This window comes from Arvicola amphibius, chromosome 13 (genome assembly GCF_903992535.2).
Source record: "Arvicola amphibius chromosome 13, mArvAmp1.2, whole genome shotgun sequence".
NCBI classification, from domain to species: Eukaryota; Metazoa; Chordata; class Mammalia; order Rodentia; family Cricetidae; genus Arvicola; species Arvicola amphibius.
The window spans coordinates 16,979,586-16,996,107 of record NC_052059.1 but is presented as its reverse complement, the minus strand read 5'-3'; the positions used below and the strand labels follow the sequence as shown (position 1 = coordinate 16,996,107).

Below are 16,522 nucleotides of genomic sequence, written 5' to 3'. Positions count from 1 at the left end.
GCAGATTTATGATAGATATTGATATAACCCAGGTCCGTCTTTATCATTAATTAGTTATGAATTACAAATTATGCATAGCTATGGATACATTTTCTGATTTTGTTATGTGTTAAACTTTGGGTTAGGTATCTGGTTCATGAAGTGTCACTAAGTCTTATAAATATATCAGTTAGGCATTATAATCTCATTCTATAGGAGAGAAATCTAGCTCTCAGAAGCTATGTAATTTGGCCAAATGACACACAACTGTTAAGTGGCAGAATTGACATTTTAACAAGATCCATTGTCTTTCCATTATACCAGTGTCTTTTAAACAGAGGCAATTTTACCTCAGGCAATTTGGGAGATAATTTTGGTCATGGAATTGGGAAATACACCTGACACTTAGTAGAGGTTCAAAGTATTGACAAACATCCTGAAGTGTGCAGGATAGCCCCCTCAGCAAAGACTCTCAGGCACACCATGTTAGCAGCCCTAAGCTGAGAAACTGCATTTTGGGGTACTTATTCTGACTTTTACACACTGTCCAGATAGGCTTATTGGAGGAACATACTTATGACTGGCAATAAGTAGTAAAAGCGTCTGTTGCCTTCTGCTCTTGTATCTTATTCATTTAAGGATTCCAGTGATGTGCAGAGATGTAACCACTGTTAGACTGAGCACACCTGGACAACAAGCACTCCCTCCCACGGATCTGCCCTTAGCTCGTCTGTGAGAGTACTTCTGTTTTTCTGTAGTAGCTGCATGATAACAAATGTCCATAATAAAATTTGGCTTCCAAATATTTGTGTAGATGAATAAAGGTAGAGATGCCTATGGTAAGTCACAGTTGGTAGGAATGTTGATCCTATGCCAAGCCAGCCTCCCTAATCAGGCCCAGGGAAGCCAGGTTGGATGGCATGGTAGCTGCTGAGTGACAGGGAAATTGGCTCCCGTGCTTTGCAGGCTCCCGCTGGCCCAGTTCTGGGCTGTGCGTTATTGTTTGTTCTCAGGGAAGAATGTGCCTGGTGCCTGCTGTGCTTTTTGAAGTTTCGCAGAAGGAAGCCAGGGAAGAGGGGAACTTTCCTCTTGGTAGCCTTCTGAGGGTGTTTCAGCTTCTCTGCTCACCTTTCTTTTTAATTATCCGCTGTAGCTTCGTTTATAGCTTTATTAAGCACAGCTCCTGAATGTTGAGCAATGTTGATGGAGCCCGACCAGAGAAAATGTGGTGTTTCAGGTTTGGGGGGTTGGCAGGGAGAAACTCAGATAGTTGTCCTCTGCTGGTGTCAAGGGCACTTCCTAACAATGCCAGCTAGGTCATACCTACTGTGCAAAGTGAGAAGAGCATAGCTTTGGCAATCATGTGTAAAAGTCTATCATGGGGCTGACTGTAAAGGGAACAGAGGATAGGAAATAAAGACCGGGGTCCTAAGCCACCTTTGTCCCTTGATAATCATGTGATTTTAGAAAAGCCACAAAATCTCGGACAAACACCCTCGTGTTCTGACTAGCATAAACTCTCTTCCCCTCCTAATTTAATAGGTATCTTAGGGCACATAAAGCATTCCCATGGTAAAATAGACGGGCTTCCTCTCCTGCAAATGATCAGTCTCCCTCACTTGAAGCATTAGTTCTTGTTTCCCCGCATTTTTTTTAAAGGCCAATGGCTAAATCCATCAAAATGTGCAGGTATAATAGGCTTAATTAAACCTGAAAAATGTTTATAGGAAACCTTTGTCTTCTCTTCTTGTAGGAAAGAACTGATAGACACAAAACCAATGGTCTTATGCTCCCATACTCTGGTTAAAAAGAAAACAAAGCCAATCACAACAAGCAAGGCACTGACTCATTGTTGGGCCGTGTGGAGATCTCATGGGACAAGGGCCCTTTGTGCTGTCACACTTTCTGCACTTCTCTCTCCCCTGCAAGCTGTGGCTGGCTAATTTAGATTTATGGCTGTGCTTCTAGGCATGGAGTAACACAAATTAACCTTGCCTGAAGTTGGAAACTCTTTCCCCGCCTCTCTCATGTCGTGCTTAGCAAACATCATGGTCACATTTGATGTAATTTAATTTGGGTCTTTCTCTGCAGAGATGAGAATTACGGCAGGGTGGTGCTCAGCCGGCATAACTCCCACGACGCCTTGGACAGGTGAGTGCCTCCAACAATTACATCAGTTAACACAAAGTTGAAGGTGTAGAGAGAAAACCTGTTCAAGTCAGATGAACAGTTGTAGCTAGCCTTGGGCTTCCGTCAACACATACACAAGGAAGGGAGAATCTGTAGTACTGTCAGGGCCTTCTTCCAGAAAACTGTCCCATGTCAGCTCCCAGAACTCTGGCTGGGAGAAGGCTCACAAGCCATCTCATCCCACTCCACCGACAGGGAGAGAAAGGGCTCTCATACGAGCATGCCCAGAGAAGACATCATGTACTTGGAGAAAGGAAGGCTAAAAGTAGCTTCAGAGCACACGTGCTATGTGGGACATTGCTTTTATGAAAGCCATGGGCTTGTGGAAAAACTTTGACTTATCTGTGTTATTGAGTAGACTAACAAGTTCAAGTCAACAGGGGAATTAAGATAAAATGAGGAATCTCGATGTGAACATTCTCAGATCCATCGAACAGATAATACTCTCATTGGCCCATACTTGTACTCACAGGCTAGGGAGAGCCACACCTTAGAAGAACCTAAATACTTATCACAGTCAAGTTTCATCTGGTGCAGTGGCTTGTATCTGTGCACCAGTCAGAAGCCTCTGGAAAAGGAGTGTGAATTAAAAATAAAATAACTAAGTATATGCCTTGAAATGTATCTACTTTTGAATCTTGTACTTGTGAATTTATCTTAACCATTTTAAACCTTTACATAAATTTGACATGTTCTAAAGGTGCCTAACTTACCATTTTATGTTCCTAATGGCAGCTTTTAGCTCAACAGATTAACTGTTGGTTTTAATTCTTTGTAAAGTTTGCACAGAAATAATGGGTTTCATGGAGGCAGTTTATACATATGTGCCACATTCTTTGTTAATTTGTCCCATGCCCCCTTCTGATTTACTGTCTTTGAAAACACTTTAAAACAATTCTATTTTATAAAATAAAATATTGACCTATCAACATGATAACCAATTTTTCAATGGAGTTTTTTTTTTTTCTGAATCTAGGGATTCACTGTTTGCCACTTCACCTTGCTCTTCATTGTTTTGGAGATGGTCCCTTGGTTTACAGTGGACCTTAATTTCACCAAGCAAAGGGACACTGACTGAGTCCAGCAACCAATGAAAATTGTTCTGTACCAACAACCAATGAAAATTTCTCTGTGCATTTAAAATAGATATCTCCAGAACACTGGAGAACACATACTCCCATTTTAAACTGTAGCAGTTAGAACTAAGCTTCATCTTCTTAGCTTACCCACAGTACACCTTAGCATAACAGGACCTTCGTACCATCTATGCTGGCTTTACATTTAAAACCATATTGGTTTCCTGAACTCTCCCTCTTGGTGGACAGCATTTTGGCTAAAGTAGTACACCAAGCTTTTACATTAGTAACAGAGCTCTTTGAACCTGGAGATGATCAATAACTAATACCACAGAATGAGTCTCTTCAAGGGGTATGGCAGATTCTCCTGGTACTGACTCAAATAATGCTGCTCAACATATCCCCAAGGGTTTCCTGTGGTGGTCACACAGCCACCTTGGAGCATCTGCTGGATTCTGGGAGCACAGAGAAGCACAAACAACCTCAGAGAATATAAAGCTCTTACATTCATGGAAAAGACCACGAGCCATAATACTGTGGTTTACCATAAGTAGTAGCTATGGAATGGATGTGCAACAGTGTTGTGGAAACAGAGAAAAAGGAGATATTAATTTGGCTTGCATAATCCCAAATCCCACCATGGAAGTGATCTTTGTTGGATGCCACCACCTAAAGAATGAGGAGGAGCATTGAAGAGAGGCCAGTTGGTACCAGATGTAGGGGAGGGTTTCCAGAAGAGGTAACAATGTGTGAAAAGAGCCGGCAGGGCAGAGACTGAGCTAACACATCCCCCCATCTTAGATAACAGCATCATATTATCTGAATCTAGGAAATCTTACTGTGTAGTTCTTTGGACAATCAAGTTAATATCATCTATGGAATATGCTTGGAGCCAGACACTGAACTTAGAACTGGATGCAAAATAACCCCGGAGTCCACGGATTATGCATCCCAGTTGAAGGTGGGGAAGAGGAGGAAATGAAAGGAAATAATAATAAATAATGCTATAATTCCCCACAAAGTTTGTTCTCCACAGGTCATGGGACTTAAGGAAGCATTACTTTTGTGCTAAGAGCTAGGGAGAAAAAAGTCAACCAAAACCTAAAGTGATGGTGTTTGTGGATGGGCTTGTTCTCTTTGCTGTTGTTGTGAAATTATTTATGTTTTTGCTCTGTGTATTTGCTTGTTTTTTTTTTTTTTGAGACGTTGAGGGTAGAATCTAGAACTTTTCACTCAGTAGACAGCACTTTGCCATTTTGCTACAAACCACTCAAAAAGGGCCTTTTTATGGCTTCATGACTTCACTTAGAAGTTGCCTTCAAACCTTGGGAAATATAGCAGAGTTTTCTTTACTTCGTTCTTGCCTTTACTGTGCTATTTGATCAGCAGTCTTTAAATGTTCTTGTCTGTTTGTCTTCCGGCACTTTATCATGAAGCCCTCTGGTTCTTACATTTGAAATGTTTCCTCAGCGTATAACTTCCTTGAATTTTCCTGAACTTCTTTCATCACACAAAGCTGCCTCTCTTCTCTGCGCTCTCTGTCACAAGCTTTTTGCTTTTGTGCCTGTCCATGGTGCTGAATGTTAAATAAAGCATTTTAGGAGCGGGCCCTCTGAGAGGGCTCACAGCCTCTGATAAAATAAGCTTACAGGATGGTAAGATATTCCTATTCTGTAGACACCTGCAGCACTGAAAGAGCATACACTAGTTATTAACCACTATTAGCACGAGTGCTGATAAACTCGGTGTGAGTGTGTTACGCTACAGTGGTTTATGAAAACGTGGAAAAACCATCGGAATCAGTGAAGTATCATTTGTCAGCAGTAGGAACTGAGTTTGCCTTAATTTATCTTATCCAAGTCAACATTTGGAAGACTTGTGCAAGCCAACTTTGTCTCTCCTTGCTAACATGTACCTCTCCTAGCTAAACAGGACAACACTTTGTCAAATTTATGATAGGTTTTATGAGATAATTTTGTAATTTTGTCTCTTGATAACTGTGTTTGCTACAGGAAAATGGCCGAGAGAGATGAGCCAAAAGCCACGATTAGCCGGTACAGATCTGATGAAGCTCTGGACAGGTGAGGTGCTTATGAACCATGCCAGTGCATCAGATCCACTATGTGTAACCTCAAGTCCTATTCTTACCACACAGGGAGGGGCTGGAGCATTTACTGAGGCACTTTTTGCACTGGTGCTAGTTTCTCTCAAGTAGGAAAAGGCTCTGAAGTCCAAATTGTCTCCTCACCTAACAGAGTCTTAGTTAGATATATGATTTTCCCAGGGGGAAGCAGTAGATTAATTTAAAAGATGATCATTTGAGTATGAGTATTGAGTATGGGTAGGAGAGACCCTTCCTGGAATCTGTTAGCTAAACTTAAACTGAGGGACATCAGTCCTTATTCTCCAGCCTTGGGTTCTTCAATTGTGATGGTGGAGAGGGAGCAGCTTCTGGAAAGCCACTTGGAAGTATACACATTGTTGTTAGAAACATGAACTGTGCTGAGGAAGTTTAAATAATGCACGGCATGAAAAATAAAGACCCTGAAGTTAGTTTGGAGAATCATTTTAATAGGCTAGGTCAGGGCGCCACCTAGTGTTCTATTGTGGAAGTAAATCTTTTCCTTGGATCTTTTTAAAAAAATTGTTTCTTTGAGGCCAGGCAGTGGTAGCGCCTTTAACCCCAGATACAACCTGTTTTGATGATATTCTCCCCCACTCTACACCCAGATCCACCCCATTCCACACCCACTGTCTTAGTTACTTTTTTTTTTTTGCTTTGATGAAGCTCTGTGACCATGCAACTTATAAAAGAATGCATTTAATTGGTTTCTGGTTTCAAAGGTTTAGAGTCCACGATGGCAGGTGAAGGAACACCTGAGAGCTCGCATTTTGGTCACAGCCATGAGGCAGAAAGAACAGAGAGTACACTGGGAGTGGTGCTCATGTTTTGAAACCTCAAATCCCACCCATGTTGACACACCTCCTTTAACAAGGTCATGCTTCCTAATCCTTCCCAAGCAGGTATACCCAACTGGGCACCAATTATTCAAACATATGAACCAATGGAGACTGTGCTCAATCAAACTACCACAACCACTCAACTTTATGTCCCTTTTTTCTTTATCAAGACTAATTTGTGATGATATGGGGTCTTCTGCCAGAGTGTGGTCAACTTACAAGACATATGGTTTTAGAGAAAACTGTCTCCTCATGAAGCCAACAATTGCCAATAGCTCCATGTCTAGGTGTTAGGCTTCCTGCACAACTCCCATCTTCACAAGCTGGGATTTGGTCTGGTGTGAGCTTTCATGGGTTCTGTGCACACTATCACAACTGTTGTGAGTGTATATGTGCACCTACCCTGCTGGGTCCAGACAGTGTTCCCTTGTAGCCATCCACTGATTCTTACATTCTTTCTGCCTCCTCTTCTGCAATGACATCCCTGAGCCTTGGAAGGAGGGACTATGGTGTGCACGTGTGTGCACACGCACACACACACACACACACACACACACACACACGACATTACGTTACATTTGAGGTTGGATATTCTCCAGTGTCTTATTATCTGCACGTTGGCCAGTTGTGGGTCTCTATGTTAATCATCATCTACTACAGTTGTGAGCCACTGTGTCATTAACCATCTTCTGAAAAAGGAAGCTTCTCAGATGCATTAATGTATGGATACAATAATAAGGAGTTAACCTAATAATAAGTTTATTTAACTAAATAAAGACAGTAGGCTCTCTTCTAGGGCCTAACCCAAGTAGACTCATTTGTCAAGATAGGGTGTTTTTAGTTCATCCTTCCTTCTACCAAAATCCAAATGGGTTAACACATAGATCATTGCTTGACTCATGACCCTAGTATCCAGGGAGTGACTCGGGCAGCTAAGTTCTTCCCCTGTTTTAATGCTGCCCTCTTCAACCACGGGCACCAAAGACGTAGTGGAGAAGGAAGAAAGAGCATAAAAGGTATGCAGAGAGTTTTACAGTGGGGCCGGACATGGTAACAATGTTTCTGTCCACGGTCTTTAAAACTCGGTCAAGTGGGTCTCAACCTAATGACACAATGTTTCTGTCCACAGTCTTTAAAACTCAGTCAAGTGGGTCCCAACCTAATGACACAATGTTTCTATCCACAGTCTTTAAAACTCATTCAACTGGGTCCCAACCTAATGACACAATGTTTCTATCTACAGTCTTTAAAACTCAGTCAAGTGGGTCCCAACCTAATGACACAATGTTTCTGTCCACAGTCTTTAAAACTCAGTCAAGTGGGTCCCAACCTAATGACACAATGTTTCTGTCCACAGTCTTTAAAACTCAGTCAAGTGGGTCCCAACCTAATGACACAATGTTTCTGTCCACAGTCTTTAAAACTCAGTCAAGTGGGTCCCAACCTAATGACACAATGTTTCTGTCCACAGTCTTTAAAACTCGGTCAAGTGGGTCCCAGCCTAAGGACATTTAAGTTGGCAAATGTGGCTTCTGTTTGCTCCAAAGGAAAAGAAATGAGTGTGGCAAACACAAAGCGTTATCTGTGCTGTAGAACTTTTAAAAGAGTCCTGAAGTGTTTTGTCGATGCCTTTTTACCAACATAGGAAGTATTATCATGAACTATAAAAATACGACACACAGCAACTGAGTTAAGGTCTCAGTGAGTTGGGAGGTGAGCAGTAAGTGTTGCTGGGCACCCAGAAATCAGGGGCTGTCGAGATAGCTCATCAGCCCTCTTTGACTTTCAGGTACTGTAAAATGTAACACGAGAAGTTCTTTTTACAAAAAACCAAAGGATTAAATATAAAAATGTTGAGGCATGTAGAGACCAGTAAGAAGTTTGACAAGCTAAATGTCTGTGCAAACTTGTGTGTTGTGTGTGAGGGGCAGGCAGAAGAGCTGACGCTGGAACAGTTAAGGCTCAGAGTTCCGATAACCAGCTAACCAACAGGTGTCAGCACTCACTACCTCAGGAAATGGAATCAGATAGAATCCTTTGTAAGTGTTAGCTATTTTTACCTAACAACTCACAACCATCCTTAATGCCTTTCTGCAAAATTTTACCCTCTGTATATTAAAAAATACAATTAATTCTTTGAAAATTTCTTTTACATATTCATACAATCTATTTTGATCTTATTCACCACTATGCATGCCTCTAACTCCTCCTAGATCCACCTCTGATCCCCAATGTCTTTTTTAAAAAAAGTTTATTTATTTTATACTCATGGTTGTTTAGCCTGCATGTTTATCTGTTTGTGTAGATCTTAGAGCTGGAGGAGGACAGAAGAGGGTGTGAGTTGCCATGTAGATCCCGGGAATTGAACCTAGCTCCTCTGGAGGAACAGCCAGTGCTTTTAACTGCTGAACTCCTGTCCATGTCTTTATTGTTATAAAAACAATAAAGTATAGCCCAAGTCAAATTTGTGCTACCCATGTGCTTATGGGTGTGGCGCCATCTGCTGGAGCATTGTCAACCCAGCAGGAGCAGCACTCTTAAAGAAAACTGACTTTGGAGAAGCCATTAAATGCTAATACCTCTTCCGTTAGGGGTGGGTGCTTGGATCCCCTATTTGCTGCACTCTGGAGTGTTAAATGGTTGATATGGTACAAGCTTTGTGCAGGCCAAATTACCCTCTGTATTTTAAGAACAACCTTTCTCAAGAAAAACCCTTTGATTTTGTTCATGATAGAATAAAATGTTGCCTGGCTTACAAACCCAGAGGCTCCACTGCTGTGGGTCCTTAGCTTCACCTCATCTGTGTCTCCGTTAAGGTGTTCTGGTGGTAAAATTATGAATTTTATATTTGAAATTATCAAATCTAGTATCTTAAGACATTGAGCTAAGATAATAATGACTTTTCAAAAGAAAAAGAGCATTCGAGATTTAGCACAGGCAATTTTAAGCACCATGAAAGCGCCTCACCAAATTCACTCAAATAGTGATGCTTTTCCTCCCTCTCCAGTAGCCTCTAGTTTTTCCTCGTAGCTTTAAATTCTTGGACAAGAACAGATAAAGGAAGAATTAACTAGGTTTTCACCATTGCTGAAACTATGCCATTGTTTCTTTCTTCTTCCAGAAAACTGTCCACACTTAGGACACCAGAAGCAACTAAGACGTAAGTATTCTCCTAATTGACATGTGCTTCCTTGTATGCATTTAAAAACAATCAAGGCTTACAACCCTCAGGCCAAAGTGTCACTGAAATACAACAAGGCCCTGTGGTGTTGGCAGCGTTAGTCTCAGAGAAGAACTAAAACAGGCTTCCCAGCATCTGTCTGGCTGGATGTGTCCTGAAAAAGCTTACCTCCCACCACTCTCAAAGAATCACTTAAGTTTAGATTGATATCTTTCATCTTGTATTTTAAAATGGACTCAGGGCTGGAGGGCTGGCCCAATGGTTAAGAGCCCTGGCTGGTCTTTCAGGGGATGCAGTTTTGATTCCTAGCATCCACGTGGCAGCTCACAACCCTCTGTAACTCCAGTTCTAGGGGATCTAATGTCACATTCTGGCCTCTTGCACCACACAGGCAATTGGTGCACAGAAATGCACTCAGGCCAAACACCTGATGTGTGATTAATAAAATCTCAGAGCAAGAGATTGGGGCTCAAGCTGAAGGTCCAAAAAGTAAAACAGCCAGCCACCTCAGTCCGAAAATGCCAATCCTGCCTCCAGGAATCTCAGAATGGGTCAGTGTCTGAAAGCTGTCTTCTCCCATTTTATAAGCCTCTCTAGTTCTGGGATTAGGGCATGTACCACTACCACTTGGTTTCTATGGCAAGCTAGTGTGCCTACTGGGATTAAAGGTGTGTGTTATTGCTGCCTGGTCTATAAGTCTGGCCAGTGTGGCTGTTTTACCTTTCTGATCCTAAGGCAAGTTTTAGTTATTAAAATCCAAGTGAAATGACACCACACACACACACACACACACACACACACACACAATAACAAAACTAAGTAAGAGAGAGGACTCTGTTTTTCCTCATTTCTTAGACAACCGACTCCTTCTCATTCAGCACCTCACCTTCTTCCCTGATGCTCCATGCTCCTCACATTGGCACTTTGTCCCTCAGAGCAAACTCAGCGAATCACAAAACCATGAAAGACATTTTCCCTGGCACACACTACTACTACTTATAAGCAGCACAAATTGGATGAACTTTAACATAATTACCTTTAAAAAACTGCATTTATGGATAGAATACTTTTCATGTTGGATCCCAATATTAGTGTGTAAAATAGACCCTGGGTCGTTGCCATTTTTTGAGGATCTGAATATGTGCCAAAATGGAGAGAGTAAATGCCAAATATAGATTACTAATGTGTGTTTCTCAATTTTTTTCTTAAGATCATATTTCCAATGCAAAAAATAACAGCCTAATTCCATCAATCACAACAAAATAATAAGATTAAGAGAATGCAAATCGATAGCATGTCACAACTGGTTAGCTTGAACTCCACACGATTAACACCAGTGTTAATGACTTTCTCAGCCTTCCTCTCTGAACCAGCTCTGTAAGAGCCTGACAGTGTACAGGGCAGGTAAACTAATGAGAAGGATTGTTTCCTTCCTGCTTTTGGATCCTTAAGTGAGATGTTCTATTGTAGATAGAAAGTAGGCTGGTATATGTATAGGTTATAAGATGTTTCAAAGGCGGGGGGTATAGTGAGGAAGCTGGAGGAAGGTAATGATTGCTCTGCTCATTGAACAGGCCAGCTGGTAGCTCCCTTCACACAAACCACACCACCACGGCTTCCACACCTGCTACCACCCCTGTGAAGAAAAAGAGGTAAGCTGGGCACCCGGTGTCTGTCTCTGGCTGAGCTCTGCTCCAAGACCCTCTAGATGATGCTGATGGTGAGCTTAGGTGTTAAGAGCTTTGCTGCTTCAAGTAACCTTCCACAGAGCTGCACTCCAGGGAGCGGCTTGACTTGAGATGGTGATGGGTGAATAACCACACATCACCACGTGCCCATAGTGTCCTTCTTTGCTCTGGGCTTCAGGCTAATCCTACTTTAGAGCAGAGTGGGGACTCTTTCCGGGGACCTTGTACTGTTCTCTTTGTTCTTTGAAATAATTTTATTTATATTTCCATTATATATGTGTATATATATATATATATATGTATATATGTTTTTATGTCACTCATAAAACTAAAAAATATAGCCGGGCGGTGGTGGCGCACGCCTTTAATCCCAGCACTCGGGAGGCAGAGGCAGGCGGATCTCTGTGAGTTCGAGACCAGCCTGGTCTACAAGAGCTAGTTCCAGGACAGGCTCCAAAAGCCACAGAGAAACCCTGTCTCGAAAAACCAAAAAAAAAAAAAAAAAAAAAAAAAAAATCCTAAAAAATATATCTATGTGACCCAGTATATTCCTAAGTACTTACCTAAAGGACTCTAAGCCAACATATCCCAGATAAATGGAAATGAAGGGAGAATAAACAGAGCAGTAGGGTGCAGGGAGAAATCTTCTCAATGGACAATACGTAGCTGTGTAAAAATACATAGAAATTGGTTTGTTAAAGCCAAAGTAAGCACAATCAAACACACCAGTGTTTACTCCAGCACTGCTCATGAGAACTGAGCTATGGAAACCAATCTAGGAATCCAACAATGCAGGGATGGATAAGAAAATGTAGTGTGTGACACAATAGGATTGTTTTAGCATAAAGTTATGCCTAGGCTGAAGTTATGTCAACTGGAGATTCTTGTCTTAAGCAAATCAAGTGCTTTTATTTCAGGATGTTGGCCAGGGCTCCAGGCCTCCTTAGCCTCACCATGCCTTCCCCAGCCCATGTTACTCTTTCCATTTCTCTCATTTTGCTGTTCTTAGCTTAGCCTTCTTGGCAGAGATCTTGGCTACAGCTCTAGCTCTATGAAATCACAGCCTTGCCCTGTAAGGTAATCTTTCTAACAGTTGTTGCGGCTGAGGGTAGCACTGCTGTAGCGCTCATCTCTGTTTGAACACCCTGGTCAGAGTGTTCTATCTCACAGTTTAGACATCATATTTTAAGTAGAGAATAAAGTTGTTATTTCCATTATGGGCTAGACTGGGAAAGTAGAGCAAGAGAAATACTAACACGAACACACAGAAACCTACAGTCTAGGTTTGACTGTTGCTGTTCTTTCCTGGTTTTTTTTTTTTTTTTTTTTTTTTCTGTTTAAGGAAATAACCACTTTGTTTAGTGTCAAAGGAATGAAAAAAGTGGTTCACTTGGCAGGGGGTGGGGTTAGAGCTTGAAATACAGGATTCTTATAGTGTTCATTTTATTTCCAAGGCTTCCTGTAAAAATTATCCTGTTGCCTTTTCAGCTATCAACTGCCCTCCCAGCCCCAGATGCGGGGTGGGATCGGCCATTCAAACAGTATGATTATGACTGGTGTCATTTCTTAACAGACAGTCCTGGTTCCCACCACCCCCTCCTGGTCACAGCGCCTCTCCAAGCCCAGGAGCTAGCAGAAGGTAAGGGAAGGTGTCAGGCATAATTGCTATGCTGTGATGGAAGGATACATTAGTCCTTGACAGCATGTAATTGTGGATGTTTCACAATAAGCTGATGGCAATTTTGTGAACTCTGAAGAAGGCAGTGCCCAATGGGAGTGGGGTCAGGCTTCTCAGAGTTCTTAGTGAGCCAACTGACAGGCCGTGAGAACTGAGGAGGTCCCATATTAATTTTCAATGTTTTTCATGACAAAGTGCTGCAACTGTAGTGGAATAAACAGTGGGAATTTATTGCCTCACTGTGAAGGATCACGATGTGGGCAGGATATTTTTCTTTGATAGGCAGCACATGGTAATTTTATTAGAAGTATTTACTAGGTATTTCCACACTTATTTTTTTATTTCGATCCGTTCTTCTTGCTTCTGGTGTTAACATAAATTATTTTTACAACGAACAAGTGATTCTGTAACTTTGTCAAAACTGTGCAAGGCTTGGTTGTGTGTCAAGGTCTCACACACGCAAAGCCTGTTGAGACTGTGGGTACGGTTTGCTCTGAGCTGGCGGTCCTGGCTATCAGTCCTAGTGATTCAGCAATCTGATGGTTGTGTTTTATATGGAAGATGAATTATAATGCTCCGGGGGGGGGGGGGGGGAGGAATCTAGCTCAGACCCATAGCCCTAGAATGAAGGAGATGAGGAGGTTGTTGGGTTTTGTTAATCAATGCATCTCTCCGCTCCCATTTCCGAATCACGAGCTACTTGCACACTGCCTAAACTGAAGGGCTTCTCTCGGAGGTTTCAGGAAGGGAGGTGTGAATGGCAGTGTAGCGAAGACTTGAGTCCAAAGAGCTTTTCCTTGGAGTAGGACTACGGAGTCTGCTTCTCATCTTTATGTACCTGTCCCAGGGTTGATAGGAAGACTTTATAATGAATACTGAAAAATAGAAGTGATTAATGACCAAGAAAGACTGAACACTACAAAAACAGATCTCTGATCCCGGAAGATCCAAAGCAAATTAAAACAGGTCATAGACAGACAAAACTGGGGGACTATGGTTTTTAACACCTTTGAGCCTAATGCTGAATTTATTTCTCTTTATCTCTGGCTGGCGCATGGGGATCCTCTTCCCTTTCTCCTCCCGCCCCTCTCCTCTTCTCCTGCCCCCTTACTGCCCCTCACTGTTTTCTGTTCAGTGCACAGGTATGCTTTCACTATGCAGTCTGTCCTTGAAATGCTGTCTTATCTCCGCCCCCCATCCAATGCTTAAACAGATCTCCGGACAACACCACCATTCCAAGAGACAGCCCCTCTCCAACTTTTTTCCCTAGAACCTCTCTGCCTATCATTCCCTTCCTGGTAACATGCTAGCTAAGAAGTCAAAACCAGTTGTGTTTGGATTGAAGGCTTGTGTGAATGCAGCACAAACTGAGAACAAAGGGTCTCGGTTTGTTTTATTAATGAAAGCCGTGATTTCATATTTTTATTGTCTATCATCTATCTTTACACACGGATGCTTATGCCCGTGACTGTAAATCTCTGTATGCATAAATCTATCTGTACTAACCTTTATATATACATCTCGAACAATATACATATTTAAGATCAGCTACATTTTAAACCATCATGTACCAGTCTAAAAGAACATTTAAAATAAAGTTTTGTTTTAAATCACATTTAGCCCACGTGATTGCCTTTGATCCAAGGCCAGCCTGGTCTATGTAGAGAGTTCTAGGCTAGCCAGGGCCACATAATGAGATCCTGTCTCAAACAAAACAAACTACCCCTCCCTGCCAAAAATCACATTAATAGCTAAACAAAAAGCTTATATGTCTTAAAAAAATAAAACAAAGCAACAAACAAACAAACAACAAAACCAAAACAAACCCCTCATATGTTCTGAGTTTTTCACAGCCCTGTAATTAAATATTCCCCATAGTTAAGTCTGGACTCCTTTCCTGAACTTATGCAAACCCCTGAAAACCAATGCTGAACAAAATTATAAACAAGAAAGCAAAAGGGATTTTTTTTTTGTTTAGCAGAAGAAATTGTGAATGGCACAGAGACCAATTTTAATTTTTGAAACTTTAAGGAAATTTTGCAGCTCAAGAATAGAATTGGGTGAAAGGATTAATTTTGTACAGTTTTACTTTTATTAAGGAAAAGGAATCAACAATTCTCACATTTGAAAATAAATTGTGATAAATTAATTGTTTGAATCATGTATCGGTTGCTCATGACTTTGCTTTAGTTTTAATAATTTCCAAACTAAATTTCCAAGACTATATGAAATACAATAAAATATTCTAAACAATGATAATTTTCTGTCTCATATACATTAGTCTTGCAATTGAAGGGTTCAGACATGAATGATCAAACAAAGCAGAGGGCAAAACTGACAAATCTGAAGGTTTTTCACTCCGTTTGGGCCGAATGTTAAACAGACAAATTTAATTCCCGACAGCAGGACACAGCATGTAAAGTTTGTCTAAGCAAACCTGTTTTCCTCTTCCAGCTGATTTCCGAGGTTGATCTTATGGCCTGTGTAATACTTACTGGCTTGTGAATGTTTTAAAATATAAATAACAAGCACAATGTTTTGGATTATCAAGATATATCAGCAGGTTTACATTCTCTGAAGTTTTATCTGATGCCATCAGCTCAAATATTTTCCTTTCATTTTTGTTGACTTGACTACAAATTGTAACTTGCTAGCTGTTCCTTAGTACAACTCTTTTGTCTGTTCTCCTGCCCCAGGATCAAGTCCCTGCTATACTCTTTCCCCTTAATTCAAATCTTTCATCCTAAAAATATCATCTTTGACATTTTCTGGGCAGATCCTTCAAATCCCTTCAAGTTGACATTCTCTCTCTTTCTCACCCTGCCAGTGATTTCCATCTGAGCTTTGCTGGTTTCTGTTATCCTCACCTCCTGGGAACAGCTCTCCCTAAGGTCACTGGTGGCCTTGGGTACAATCCCCTGCTGATCCAGCAGGTCCCTGCGAAGACTTACCCTTCACACCACCCAGCTTGCTTCCTGGCCACACTAAGCCTCCCAACAGCCTTTTCTAGATTTTCTTTTAAACAATTCTCCTCGAGTCTTCTTCACAATCCTTTACCGAATCTTTACATGCTCATATTCCCAAACCTCAAAGCCATCTTCTCTCCCCTGATGGCATGTTCTGACCTTCAGTAGCAGAGTCAGTATGAGGATACCTGAAGCCACTTGTTCCTCCAGACTTCTTTTCTGGTATTCAGGTTGTATAGTCACCGGCTTCCTTGACACTTAGATCTCTCAAAATAATTGGCAACTCGGCATGTTCACGATATTTGCCGTTTACCGAAGCCCGGATCTTTTACCTTAGTTAACACCACCAAACTTTCCAGCCTTCTGACACCTTGAAATACATTGTAGTTTCTTTCCATTGCCGCCATAAAATACCCTGCCAAAACTCGACTCAGGGGAAAGGAGATTTATTTAATCCCCAATTCCAGGTTATATTTCACCATGGTGGAGAAGTCAACGCAGGAACTTCAAACAGTTCTATCATGTCTACAGTACCAGGCAGAGAGAAACGGATGCAGACATGCTTACTAGCTTTCTTGAGCTCTTCTTAATTTCTCCACTTTTATACAGTTCAGGATCCCTTACCTAGAGAACGGTGCCGCCCACACTGGGCTGGGTCTTCTTTCGTTGATTAACTTAAGACAGTTTCCCCCGCAGAAGATACACTCATATGTCAGTTCAATGTAGGAAATCCCTCATTGAGATTTTCTTCTCCAGTGTTTGTAGCTTGTGTTAACAGTTAAAGTTGACCATCACGAAAGTGG

The 16,522-nt window shown here is 41.5% G+C and overlaps 1 protein-coding gene across 13 annotated transcripts in view; it reads left to right on the top strand.

Moving 5' to 3' along the window:
- Scel (sciellin) overlaps nucleotides 1-16,522 on the top strand; it is a 141,403-nt gene that overhangs the window by 64,883 nt on the left and 59,998 nt on the right. For 12 of the 13 annotated variants that reach the window (XM_038310486.1, XM_038310487.1, XM_038310485.1 and 9 more), the window contains 5 exons: nucleotides 2,071-2,130; nucleotides 5,258-5,326; nucleotides 9,328-9,366; nucleotides 10,962-11,039; nucleotides 12,649-12,714. In XM_038310486.1, coding sequence (XP_038166414.1) covers nucleotides 2,071-2,130; nucleotides 5,258-5,326; nucleotides 9,328-9,366; nucleotides 10,962-11,039; nucleotides 12,649-12,714 — 312 coding nt within the window. The remainder of the gene's footprint in view (nucleotides 1-2,070; nucleotides 2,131-5,257; nucleotides 5,327-9,327; nucleotides 9,367-10,961; nucleotides 11,040-12,648; nucleotides 12,715-16,522) is intronic. The other variant, XM_038310496.1, reaches the window with a different exon arrangement.